This window comes from Solea senegalensis, linkage group LG8, assembly GCF_019176455.1.
Source record: "Solea senegalensis isolate Sse05_10M linkage group LG8, IFAPA_SoseM_1, whole genome shotgun sequence".
Taxonomy (NCBI): Eukaryota; Metazoa; Chordata; class Actinopteri; order Pleuronectiformes; family Soleidae; genus Solea; species Solea senegalensis.
In genome coordinates this window covers 13,375,758-13,390,428 of record NC_058028.1, presented here as the reverse complement: position 1 = coordinate 13,390,428, position 14,671 = coordinate 13,375,758, and the positions used below count along the sequence as shown (strand labels likewise).

Sequence of the window (14,671 nt, the reverse complement as noted above, 5' to 3'; positions counted from 1 at the left end):
AGTTTCTGCATCTTTTTGTATATAGATAGTTTACTGTCCTGCATGGAGGAAACTTGTTTTAGAGTCTTGCACTTACATACAGTACATCCTTGTCACAACAGTTTATCACCAGGACTCTGACGCTGACAGCTGAGCATGTGCCACATTCACAGGAAGCTTTACTCTTCTGTCTCTAAACAGGTAGACAACCATTTATCTTATGAACACAGGGCCAGGTTAAGTGTATTGAGGTCAGACAGGATAGCCGCTGAACACCTCCCGTCTAATCCCATGACCGCGTCCGACCGACAGATTAGTCCAGCTTGTTGGGGGGAAATACTCCGGTCGATCCTGTTTCTCTCTGTTGGCTGCACATCAATCACATTCAATAACTCACTTCCCCCTCTCATATGCCTACTCACGCCACAGAGAAGGTCAGCGCAGCACAGTCACCCAGCAGAATACTGCACAGAATTTAGTGGGTATATTAGGTATGTTTTAACATATCTGTCTTTGCGCGCTACTAAATGAATAAGAGCCAAATAAACCATAGCTTTTGACGTGTGAAAGCAATTCCTTTAAGGCTAGAGTTCACAAATGAAAGATTGAATTATATACATTTATTTGAGAAAGTGCAGATGATTTACAGCAGATTATTTTGTTTATTTTGTATTAGCACAATTTATCCCTTGATTATTGTTGTTTCTGTGTCTGTCTACTGTAATATTGAGCTTACTTTTGTCACGAGACAAAGAGAGACCACCTGTCCTGGTGTGTATTTGTCTTAAAGGTGACATGAACACTTGTTGAATGTCAACAGTTGGACTAGATCTGTGAGATTTGCCTCGTCCTTTGTCACAGCACAGATACAAAACCCTTGTGAAACCATGAGTTAAAAAAGGTTAAAAATCATGCTTTGTACACAGGTTTCAGGAAGTAATGATGCAGTGACTTGCATGAATACATTATTGTCTATTTAGCAGAAATCCTGGATTAGACTGGGGATATAATGTTATGAACTGTGAAAAAATCAAATAAAGTGGTATTTTGGGAAGTGCATATCATTGCTGATCCCACCTTGAAGGTCACAGAGGTTTCTGAGGTGTATGTGCTGCAAGAAGTGTGGAAACAGTTTCCCTAAAAAGGAAGTAATGGATTACAGTGTATGTGTGTCCTGTGTGTACTGTAGGGGGAATGACTGATCTTCTTGTTCCTGCAAAACAGGGAGGTTCTTTGACTGTGTCAACAAAACAACCAAGCAGCTGAATCCACAGAAAAGCAATACAGGTGGAGAATTTCACTATCAAACTGTGTGCAGTTTAATGCACGTGATTTCCTGACGCCGTCCTTCGACAGGTCCATGTTATTTTGCATTCAACTGGACACATCTAATGATTTTTACCTGCATGAGTATTCCCTTCCTCACTTTCACACCTTTTTTGTATCATTTACTTTTTGGTATCATGAAGGTTAGAATTTGCTGTAGCCTTTGGGGGTTACATTGTGATAAGGATTTGTATTATTTATGAGACCAGGCTGTTTCTGCAATGTCTTACAATGGTACATTGTAAGGGCAAAGAAATCAAAAAAGAAGTAATACTAACAAAGGACTCTGGAGATATTCTTTAAGATTAAAGTTGTGTTTCTTTTTTTTTTCTTTTACCTCATCACTCGCTTTGCAAGATCAGATTAACTCTCCTCATCACACCACAGACATTGATGCTTGCCATGTATTATAATGCCTACAGTGGATGACCTAATCGAAGTATACTTTGCAATTAGATTAGGAAACGTGTGTACCAAAAAGCAAACATATGTCTCAGTCCAGCAAAAACCCATCACATTGTAATTCCTGCTGATGCACACATTCAAATAAATCTGTAATGTTTCTGTCATGGTTTGTTTGTTTTTTTTTAATCCAGGTTTATACATTTATTCATCTTACCCACTCCCCTTTGTGTGTGCACAGCATCACAGACCTAAATCCCATGTTCCCCTCACCACAGAGGACACATTTGCTTCAGAGTGTGCCTTAGAAACAAACATGGACTATATATGAGCTTACATGTTGCGTGCATTTGCCCTTTGACCTTGCTGCTATGTGTTCTGGTATGTAACTAAAGGTTGGGGCCAGGCGAGGGGCAGGATGGCGGGGCCCTGTGAGGGGGGAGCTCAGGCTGGGGTAGAGCCACAGAGCCAAAGAGCCAAAGGCCAGCATCTCTGACGAAAGCTGGGATTAGGATAGGGCCATGAATTTCAGAGTAATACAGTTCACATTCTTATGCACCAGCACAGCAGATTAAAGTGAAAGCAACCAGTCATTGAGCTACTGCATGTCAATTTTTTTTACCTTATGAAGCCTGCATTAGGTACATTTTGTAATTTAAGAGCAGCAACTAGAGAATCTAAGCCAATGTGTCATTCCAGAAAGTTCTCGCCTTTCTCTGCGCACTGCATGACTTCACAAGACTGCAAGTGCAGGCTGTTCCTAAGAATTTTGCAAGTCAGGACAACTACAGTGCACGCAAACACACACACACACACACACAAACTTAATGAGCTGTCGTTTAGTCCTCCTGTTGGTTACAGGAGGTACTGCAAACTCAAAAGTTTACAGCGCTGTGACAGTGACATGTGACCTTCTCTGCTCTGGGAGGCAGCCAATGATCTGCTTTGCCAACATCAGAGACATCGTTTTTTTTTTACTGCACCTTTTTAGACAAGAGACTCAGAATTAAGTCATCAATAGGGTTTGTTTCTCCATCCATAGAAAAGAAACTATTATTATAACTCGTGAGATAATTAAAATATGGTTGCGAGTCAGACATTTGTGAAGCAATCGTTTCCAATCTGTGACCTTGTTCTTCAATAAGTGTGTGAAAAAAATACATGTTGTGCTTTCAAACTCAGAAAGGGTCAAAAACTAAATCACAAACACCTGTGCAATTTCACAATGAATGTATTATCTATAATAATGAGAACACATGGTCACAAGGAGGAGAATCTCATTCAGGCATAAATTAGTTCAGACAAAAACGCTGTGAAGACCTAAACCATGCGAGTGATCGTTCAAATTCCACAGACATCTGTAATCTATGAATGGACGTTGTGTGCACAGCTTTCCTGCATTTTGGTCACTTGGATAAATAAAGCATGCACACTTTTAAAAAGTCAAAGAGCAGATCCAAATATTAAATTGTCTGCGCCTGGAGGACTTGACTGGCTCGACTGTACTGCTGCCATCTCACTTATCCTTTGCAAATCTTTGGAGGAAATATGATAGATGGACTGGAAATCTTCACAATTTCACTCCCTAATCTCGAAGACAAGATGGAGTGAATTTTGACTGCCCTATTTATCAGTTTTATTGTCAGTCGTCATGATGAATGATACGGTGAGGTGAAGGCTTGGGCATTAATGCCGCCAAAGTGGCAAGCACTTCCTTCTTTAATGTATGTCCCACAACAGAAGCGATGACACATCAAAAGTGTCAAAAATGTATCTGGGCCCTAAACCCAACGATAGTAGGCTTTTAACCAAGAGACAACTCAGCACCATGTTGTTGTTTTTTAAAACAGTAACCATGTTTGAAAGAGCTGGGGTTTGACTTGACTGAGTGTTGGTCCACTGCACGTCCATCCACACCTGCAACCAGACACGTCTTGGATGGTAATAGCTGCCAATAACAAAGTCGACTGTTGTGCCCCAGTCTGAAGGACATGAATTTGTAAGATTAAAAGAGGAGGACAAAGACGTCAATGCAAGCAATTTCTTTTCACTAAAGAAATATGTATGTTTACTCAAAATAAACAAGAAATGAAAACTGACTTTGGGGGGAACCTTGAAAAAAATAACAAAAGACCCAATCCTCCCCAACCATGACCAACAAAATAAACTGAAAAAAGCGGGTTTTCAAGAGAAAGGCAGTTAAACCACAGAGCTCTTCTGTAAATACAAAGCAAACACATCTACAACTTCTTCACAGGTCAAAGCTGTAGTGCATAACTTTTACCCCTAAACACAAACTATTGTCAAATGAGTTCACACAATTCTGATTAAAACTCACAGTGTAGCAGCGTTTACATCTCATTCAGATTTAGTTTGTCAGTGACATTCCTGTGCTGCAGACAGGAAGTGAGGGATTTTATTCCAAGACAGGCAGAGGCAACAGCAACATTATGCTATGGTTAAGTAAAGAAAGGGTTCAAAGGTCCAGGAGATGGTGGCACGTACAGACGCACCAGCTCATAGCTCCATGATTATAAATGCACCTTATAATTTATCTGTATGGGTTTCTGTACAATGAAGACTAACTAAGTAATTAGAGATTATAAAACAGGCTTTACTAATTTATAGTGAAGGGACTAGGTTCTCAGCTTCCTCTGGGCAGCAGTCTCCCAGGGAAAGTCAATCCTCCACATACTCCAATTAGGAGATGGCCCATCTATCCATCCTGTCAGTGTAGGACCATTAGACGCCAGCTTCCATCGTCCATGGCAACAGGAGCTCTCACACCAGCACACAAATCACACACACGTACAGTATATGCTCTGCATCATCCTCTGCTTTACTCTAAACGGACAACACGCTGCGTCTTGCAAACCAGCGCAAACGCCCCCTGATGGCCACTCAGAAAAATACAGGTTTCAGGAAATTCCACGTAAGCTTCACTTCAGTTTTTACATAATACAGTGTTCAATGTTCTTACTGTAACATCTCGTCTGTTTCCAAGCATTTCATTTTCCCCATGTTCCTCTCGTGAGAATGTGCAAAGCAAGAGTCGTGGAATTGATCCAAAAAGGTTCAAAATGATTCTAGAAAAGAAGAATAAAATCATTTTCAAGCAGGACATGTTATCAGAGGTGGGAGTGCTGGAAAGCATCTATATGGTGTGTGTGTGTGTGTGTGTGTGTGTGTGCTCGGTCAGCGCTTCGGCAATGAGACAGGAAAGAAATCTCTCTTTCTCTCTCTCTCTCTCTCTCCCCCTCTGTCTCTGTTCTGTCTCACCCTCGCTCTCTCAGTTCCTCGTTCCCACAGCAGAAGCACAAAAGGTTCACACATTCATAACCCTTGGGCTTTGTGTGTCAGGCAAGGAGCCTTCCCGTGTGTGTCACGTATATGCATGAACGGCCCCTCCCCAGTTAACACATGACTGTACTTCCCAGAAATAGACTGTAGGTTTTGTTTAAAGTGGAACTAATGCACGAGTGAAGAGTTTCCAGTGGGCTTCGATGTGATGGAGACCGGCTTGTGCTTCTCACAGGCAGGACTGTGCTTGTAGCCGAGCCCGTCCTTAAAGATGTTTATGCTTCAGCAAACTGGCACATTCAATTTCCCACGCCTCACTGTGTATGCAGACATTTCAGATGTGCATGTATACACAAACACACCCAGAGAGAGACACACACACACACACACACACACACACAGAGAGAGGTGAGGGCAGTGTGACGTAAGCTATTCACGTCAGTCTGACTCAAAGGCTGAGCTACAACACAACACTGGATTGGTGTTACCATTTCAACAGGTTGGTCAACAGATTACTGCTTCCCCTTTCTCTCGCTGGCTCAGGGGTGAGAACACACACTTTTAACACACATTTTAAACAACAACACACCTCCCTCAGGTTCATTCATGTTTCGTTTTAAAACTGGGACATGACCGCAGCAGCACTACCCAGTCATTGCGCGACGCATCCCCACCATTTGCCCCCTGTTGCATTTTCAGTGTTTCCAGAACCACGTAAATTAGAAAGAGGAGTCACACTTATAAGTGTCTATAACTATTAATGATACATTTTAAAATGATGGACAAAGAACATTTGTCACAAAATATACAATTTATTTGTGGTGCTCAGCCTTTTCAGGAAATTGACCAAATCCTGCTGCTCTACCTATCACCACCACAAGAGGGTGTGAGATCTGTTCTTTGCCTTTACCTTGGAGAGCTGCCATGTTCATACCAAACACTTCATCACATACAGTAGGTGGATAAATAAAAGAGAGAGAGCGAGAGGGAAAAAGTAAACATGATAGTATGTTTCAGCACTTCCCACAGATAAAGAAAAGCTTTATTTGCATATGGGTCAGACAAAAGCCTGGTCTAATAATTCATGGTGAAACACCTCCTCCTTCATGTTGCTCCACAGAGGGAAACACAGGCCGTAAAGTTACACAGTCGTGAGCATTGCCAAGGTGCAGTTATGGGGTTTTCTATGTGTGCAATTATAATGGAATAAGGCATTAACACTGGGTAATGCTGGAGAATAATTGCCCTCTCAAACTGCTTGCAGACTTTGTGAGCACACACTGCAGGAGCTTTGGATTAGTCTCACACACACACACACACACACAGAGAGAGAGAGAGAGAGAGAGGGGCCAGATGGGAGACAGATGTTTAACAGACAGGGTCAAAGAGTCCATACAGCAATTGTCTGCTCCACAATTTTGAGTATTCCTTGCATTGTTCAGATCACCACATCCACATAAATCCAGGAAATTTCCTCTAGAATGACCTTTCTGTGTTTCTCCTCTCTCTCTCACACACACACACACACACAGGTTTAGCTATTCTTCTCAGGACACTGGATTGACTTTCATTAATTTGGACATTATCCCGAACCTTAACCATAACCAGTCACTGCCTAACTCAAACCTTAATCTAACCAGAATACATCTACATCTACATTAGACCTAAACTTAATCATCCATCCGTCCTCTCCCACTTTATCTTCCACATGAGGCTCGAGGGGGGTGCTCTGCCAATCTCAGCCGACATAGGGCGACAGGTACACACTGGACATTTCCCCAGTCCATCACAGGGCCACATACAGAGACAAACAACCATCGTCTCACTACGGGCATTTTAGAGCGTCCAATACCTAATCCCCATATTGCATGTTTTTGGACTGTGGGAGGAAACCAGAGAACCCGGAGAAAACCCACACACACACGGGGAGAACATGCAAACTCTATGCAAAAAGAACCTTGTTTCACCTTGTGTGGCCCCTAAACTCAAAAATTAGATCCTCATTAAGACCAGGTTTTTGTGTCCAGGAGAACTACTGGTCAGTGTGTATGCCAGAAAATGACCCTACAAGTAGCTACACGTGCACCCAAGTTCAACTGATATACACACTCCTCTCGTCATATATAGTTGATAGAGAATCCATCCAAAATCTGGCCTCGCTTTATCTTTCCCCGCGATGTCTCTCCTCCTTTCGGGACATTTCAGAGTATTAAGAGAAAGTGCTGATGATGAGCAAACGAACGCGAGAAGAAACAGATACGCAGATTATGAAACATGAGGAGGGGAGGAGAAGATTCCATAATCTCATTATCCCTGCCTGAGTTAATCCTCGAGGAACAACACCTCCAACACTTTACCCATACCCCCTCATGTTGCATGATACCTGCAGGGTTATATGCGAGGTAATAACAGGTGAGCCATTCCAACAAACAAAGATATGTCAGACATGCAGGAGACACTGCTGCTGGGATCAGAGGGAATTAAGAAAACAATACTTCATGGAGGAACAGGAGAAATTCCAAAACTCATCACTGGAGCAAAGGTAAAGTCAGCCTTTAGTGCTTTAGCTACACGTTTACACGAGTCCACAACATCGAATACGTCTTTACTCAGAGGCTTTTTAAACAGCTGCAGATTCCGTTGCTATTATCTAATCACATATAATCACATCATATTCCAGATAATTACTGCGCATCTATGAAACAGGAGGAGTGTAAATATAACTCACGTAATGCGTTTCATTATTCTCAATCAAATTACTCAAACATATGCACTTAATTATCATACTTTGCCGTGTGGAGAAGTGCTTAATACAAACGCGGCCTCTATTTTACAAAACACTATTCTGTTTTATTGGTTATAAACACGGCAGACTTTTCCAAGAAAGGACGACACCAGCTGTGTGACAAATTTCCCCAAGGATGCTGCTTGATAAGCACTATGGTAAAGAGGAAATAAGGAAGGCTTTTATTGAGCAGAGGAAAGGAACCGTGATAAATTTGCAAAGGTTTGACATGACCATTGTTCAGGGTGGGTGACGGCTTCATTACCTGTGATTCATGGGTTTTTAATTTTCTCGGGCCAATTTTACGCGGGTCAACGGGATGATTGAGGGGAGGCGTGTTTATGCTTCTTTTTTTTTTTTTTACTGTTCACACAGGCGGCCAGCAGAGGATGATAGAGGACATATATCAGCCACGGCCGCTTTAATGAGAACTGAAACAGAAACAACACACTTTGAATCAGCTGTGTCTGGTGTGACAGCATGAGTCAAATATACAGACAGCTATATAAATGACTGTGTAACATTACCATGTTCACACATCACATACTGCATATCTTATTTCCTATGAGGGTTTATTTATTTATTTATTTATTGAGGGTATCATTTTTCTCCAAACAGCCGCTGGTGTTTCCCAAAGTGTGTTTACAACCTATGACCCCATGAGTCACCGAAGGCACAACATCCTCCCGTTTTCATAAAACCATGACTTTTACTTGTACAATATTCTGATGGGACGATAACACTTTTTTGTGTCCGATACGGATACTTTTATTTTAAATTAATTAATTAACTAGGAAAATCCCATTGACAACGTTAAAACACAAGCAGAAAAACAAACAAAAAGAATCCAGATTAAATTCACAAGCACATTATGAAAAACGAGTGCATGTTGTGGAGTCGGTTTGGATTTGAAAGCGTTCAATGAAATGAACTCAGTTAGTTTCCAGTCTTCCTGCAACATATTCCATGCAAAAGGTGCAGAATTTTACAAACGCCCCATTAGCTCAATTCAGTACTGACGTATGGAACAGAAAACAACAAATGATCTTGTGAACGAAATATCACAAACTCCAATACAGTCATGAACAACACATTTGTGCTGAGACATTTCAGCCCAAACATGACTCAGCTAAAATGCTTTTACATCATTACAGTCTGTGCTTATGGTGAAGCATGCGATGTATAAGATTTTCAAATTGTATCACGTTTTACATTTGTATCTGTCCGACATCCAATCCAGTAATTTAGACCAGTGTCAGACTGATACCGCTTCCCATCTCTGTACAATATATGAGGGCACTGACAAACTGAAAAATGGAAGATATAAAAAAAAATGTGTTTTTAATTCATTTTGCTCTGACATAATACAAAAATGCAGCCTTGTCGTGACCGTTTCTCTTCCCTGTTGAATGCGCTTTACGCAGCTTATGATGCTCTTCTTAGCTCTTCTTTAGTGTGATGTTTTGCTTTCAACAAAATACGGTATCTGTTCCAGTCAGTGAGTTGCGATATGTGACAAATCTTCCTCTTACCATTCAAATTCATGGTATTTCAGATTATCTTTCTGTGTTATGTCACATAATAGGCTGCATTAGTACCTTTCCTCCACATTGTATAGTTTTAACAATTAAAAAAACCTTCATATATTCAATAGGGTTCTTTTTTTTTGATGGGTCTTTTTCCTACAGGTGACTTTCCATTTCCGCACCCAGCTGTGTGACGATGAACGTACAGTGATAGATGACAGCAAAGTGGTGGGGACGCCCATGGAGATTGTGATCGGCAACATGTTTAAACTGGACATTTGGGAGACCCTGTTGTCCTCCATGAGGATCGGCGAGGTGGCCGAGTTTTGGTGTGACACCATTGTGAGTAATATAAAATAAAATAAAATAAAATAAATAAATCAAAGCAGTAGCTCCGTGGATCATCTCTTTTAACAATCTTTCAACACAATAAGACAAGTTTTCCATGTGCTGCCATGGTCAATAAATAGAATAACCAGTGGAGACTGATTCTAACAGATAAATAGTACCACTCTTGGTACCAGTGTTATAATGTAACAAATACTTTGTTACTGTACTTAAGTACAAAATTCATGTATCTGTACTTTACTTTGTTATTTTTATTTCAAGAAACATTTACTTGTACTCCACTACATTTCCTCAAACTATCTTTTTTACTTGTTACTACCAAATAAAATCAGAAGAAGAAGAGTTGGTAATGGTCTGTATTTATTTAGAGCTTGAAGACCTGCTTTACACTACACTTTCCAGGAAATGAACACACAACCTTCCAGTTGAAAGACAACTCACCCTACCACTGCGCCACCATGGCTCAATCCTAACTCCTCACTTTTTCAATACTTTTACTTCTAATACTTACGTACATTTTATATCAGAAAGTTACTTTTGATACTTTAAGACTTTTACTTAAGTAATATTATAATAGAAAGATAAAGATGTGCTTGTACTCAAGTATCTCTTTTAGGTACTTCATAAAGGACTGTGTGGTACACAAAGCAAACAGATAACACATGATTGTTTGTTTTTTTTCTAAACTGCCGTATCCATGTTTGTATTCATCCATGTTGTTTGTGTGGAGCCACTTCCTGTTCTAAAAGCCATACCATACTCCTCTATATAACAGATGTGTGCACATGCGTTAGGATGTGCACACATCTTATGCACATCTTATAACATCTTATGTTATGCATGTGTGTATATCATTTGTGATATGTGTGTGTGTGTGTGTGTGTGTGTGAGAAAGAGAGAGAGACAGATGGATGGATGGATGGAGACATGGGGTCATTAATCTGCAGCTGCTTCACTTTCCACTTAATCAGCTCTGATTCCTGCTGAGTCAGCACTCCTGACTCCTCTCCACTTTGATTATATTTGATTGGGCTTAGAACATTTATGCACTCCTTGGAACAGCATGGCTGCTCCACACACATGCCAATGGGATTTGTTTTACACCACCACTCGTGTCCAGCAGAGGGCAAACCTGCTACACTGAACTGAGACTATAATGTGGAGCAAATTGAATTCATTGAATTTTAATTTCATAGCAGTTAATCTTTAATCAGTTCAAAGTTAAAATGGATTTCATTTGTTATGTGTGTGTAGGTAGAGTATGGCCTTTGTGTCACTGTGCATATACGTAATTATTCTTACGTTTCCACCAGGGAGATTCACAATTAATAATAAATGCAATCATTCAGTGCTTTGAAGCCTCTGCTATACTTGGCAACCAATGCAACAACATACATTTTATGAGTGACTTCTTCTACAAATTAGAAAAACCTGTGATGGATTGGCCTGTCCAGGGTGTACGCTGTGATTTATTATTAGAAAAAATATGACAACAGAAAATATAAAAGACAATCATCATCAATCATCGTCTACCTCTTTGTCCTGCACGTGGTGAGCATCACAGGGGGGACAGAGCGAGTAAATGTAATTCATTACTATCCACTTTTACTCGCTTTACTGTAATTGAGTAGGTTTAAGTTTCTGAGTAAAAATGTTGGCATGAATTTAAAAAAATTTAAAACCAGAAATTTTGAGGACAGGTGAATTGGCGCTAATCAAGGTTCCTGAGTGACCTTTGACCCATTTTGACTGATAAATTATGTGTTTACATATTTTGTTTTGTCTGCACTTAAAAAAAAAGGTTTGCCTTGAATTAAAAAACAATTAATGTGAGATGTGTGTCCCAAAAGAACCCCAACCCAAGTAACTTTTACTCTGAGTTAATTTTAAACTATTTTTCTTACTTTACCAATACCTACATTTTCAAAAATGACCCCAATAGAATCAATGCATTTTTGCAATAAATTTATATTTTGGTCAACAAAAGAGTGATTTATACTTAGGGTAACCCTTTATACTGACAGCCAGAGTTGATATAAGATTCAAAGAGTAGTGATGCAAAATGTGATACTGTAAAAATGCAAATGGCCTCTGTCACAAACATGTTTTATGAGGAATACCAGGAAAATGAAAATATAAAAACCTTTAATTGCAATGATTTTCAAGCATAACAACCCATGGGGTAATTTTTGACCCCACTTACGCATCTAAGGGTTAACGTGAGTAGAAAATAGTGGTACACCCTGGAAAATCCATCGCAGGGTCATCATACAAAGAGGAACAGCCATTCACTCTTACATTCACACCTGTGGTCAATTTGGAGTGTCCAACTAACCTCTGCATGTTTTTGGACTGTGGGAGGAAATCTGAGAACCCTTGCATCCATGGGGCAGAACAGAGAGTTATTCGAACCGGGATACTTCAGCCACCGCACCGCAGAGTAGCCCCTAAACAAAAGATTATTCATTAATAACAGAGTTAATTACTCATTTGGATTGCAATGTTGTCATTTGTTCACTGCCTTCTTCTTCTCTAGCACACTGGCGTTTATCCACTTGTGGCCAAGAGTATGCGACGCATTGCAGAGGGCAAAGACCCCGTCGACTGGCACATCCACACGTGTGGTATGGCTAACATGTTTGCCTACCACAGCCTTGGCTACGACGACCTGGATGAGTTGATGAAGGAACCCAAACCGCTCTTTTTTGTCCTGGAGCTGCTCATGGTAGGGACAGCATGCAGGTTTAAGGGGAGTCATTAGTGTGACATGTTGTAAGTAAACGTCTTTGTATGGTGTAGGTGCAGCAGCCCAGTGAGTACAACCGGGAGTCGTGGGCTCTGAGTGATTCGGAGAGGCTGAAGGCGGTTCCTGTGCTGCATGGCCAAGGGAACAAGTTCTACAAACAGGGACGTTACCAAGAGGCCACACAAAAGTACAAGGAGGCCATCATCTGCATCAAAAATGTTCAGACTAAGGTGATTACATTTAAAAAAAAATAATTATAAATAAAAAATAAAAGAATAAGAATACCACAATGCTTCTATAAAAACATGATTCCATGCACAGAATCTATACTATTATGTTTCCCCTACAGGAGAAAGCGTGGGAGGTTCCCTGGATGAAGCTGGAGAAAATGGCCAACACATTAACCCTCAACTACTGCCAGTGTTTGTTACGCATGGAGGAATACTACGAGGTCATCGAGCACACCAGTGACATCATCAATCAGCACCCAGGTTTGTTGCTGGTGTGATTCTCCTATGATGCTTGTTTTTCTTTATTTTCCACACTTCGTTTTTATGCAGCTGTAAATTCACAGTATGTCTATACGTGTCTGACCTCCTAAAAACGTTTGGTGCCTCTAATTCAACACTAGCATGCACAACCTGATATTGTAGAAGCATAATGATTAAATGTATTAGAAGTGTAAAATGTTGTTGCCAGGACTCAACGTGTAAAGTATTGTGTATTTATGACCTGCAGGCGCAGTGAAGGCCTTCTTCCTGCGAGGGAAGGCCCACGTGGAGGTTTGGAACGAGGCAGAGGCGCGGCAGGACTTCACCAGGGTGTTGGACCTGGACCCAGGCATGAAGAAGGCTGTCAAGAAGGAGCTGGCTGTACTTAACATGCGCATGGAAGAGAAGAACCGTGAGGACAAGGACAAGTACAAGGGCATGTTTTGACCAGTCTGAGATAATTCAGTGAAGAGGGCAGAGGCAGATGGGGCTCTGTGGCACTATGAGGGGGTCAGTGAAAGATTCATCCAATAAAGTGATTATGAAAGGCCTGTAATTGTACTTTTTACAAATGTTTCATGTAATATGAAATAGTAATTGAATAAAGTTCTTACATATTCAGTCCTGTGCAAAAGCACTCCCAGCTCAGTTGTTCTTATTTCTGTTAAATTCTGTAATCACTGGCTTTTGGATTATATGATCAAGCGTGTGTCTAATGCTCAAGCATGTCTTGAATAATGCTGACATAATAGACCTTTTTCACTGCAGATGTTTTTGGACATGAAATCGTAGAACACAGGTTTTACCAGTAACATTATTTAGAGAGAGCCAGGGTCGTGCTTTTGTTTGAGTAAGTCACAAGGTCACAGCCCCTTTCATTACTTTCCAATCAGACAAATTATAGTCAAATCATTCCACGGGAAACAGACATCCGCCCGAAGTGGTGTTTAATGTGAAAACAAATTAAAACCAAGTCACGTCTCTTGGTCTTGTGAGGGTCATGCCTTTCCACATGGCGGCGCTGTAACCACAGCTATTCCTCAGTTTCAGTGTGAACCCTGCAGGAGAAATGATCCTGAGCAGCATCACAACTTCATGAGGAGTCTGGGGGCCTATAAATGTAAACGATCTGGCTCATATGTGCTGTTTGTCTCCCTGCAGTCTTTTGCTTTGTGCAAGTGTTTACCGCAGAGCCTTCATCCCAAAGTGGTGAGACAAAAAAAAGAGAGAGAGAGATGATGTTATAAGAAACAAAGGAGGACAGACTATAGTACTATACTATGTGCCAAGGATTCTGAAAACCACACGAAGAGGAAAAACAAATAATACATGGATAAAATATTGGATCAATGGTTTTACAACAGCTCCGTTTCATTCAAAGAATCACTGACTGTACTGTTTGTTACCCATCACCACCAAAGGTCACAGTGCAGCCATCACTCTGGGAAATGAGGCAGACGCTAATGCACTAGACTAACAACAGGGGGAAATCAATGGGAGTGGATTCAAGTGAAAAAAGAAAATCGGCATTTAACATTGAACAAGCTCCAGTTCAGCACATAACAACTGCATTTTCTGATGCAGGTGGAGATCATGTTCTCCTTGGGATCATTTATAGAATAATAGACGAAGAGAATGGCTCGTATGTGAAGTCTGACTGGACCTTGTTCCAGACCATAATCACTGACTGAGCTCCAGTAAATTCTGCATAGCAGCACAATCTGCTACTGGCTCTCCTCCATTAACTTCTGGTGCTGATGTTGAGGAG

The 14,671-nt window shown here is 40.8% G+C and overlaps 1 protein-coding gene across 1 annotated transcript; it reads left to right on the top strand.

Annotated features, from left to right (window-relative positions):
- Window positions 1-7,356: 7,356 nt before the first annotated feature.
- On the top strand, window positions 7,357-13,524 carry aipl1 (aryl hydrocarbon receptor interacting protein-like 1). Its single transcript, XM_044031350.1, has 6 exons — window positions 7,357-7,549; window positions 9,481-9,660; window positions 12,203-12,391; window positions 12,466-12,642; window positions 12,762-12,903; window positions 13,151-13,524. The coding sequence occupies exons 1-6, from the start codon at window positions 7,445-7,447 to the stop codon at window positions 13,348-13,350; spliced, it is 993 nt and encodes a 330-aa protein (XP_043887285.1). The 5' UTR covers window positions 7,357-7,444; the 3' UTR covers window positions 13,351-13,524.
- The last annotated feature ends 1,147 nt before the right edge of the window (window positions 13,525-14,671 follow it).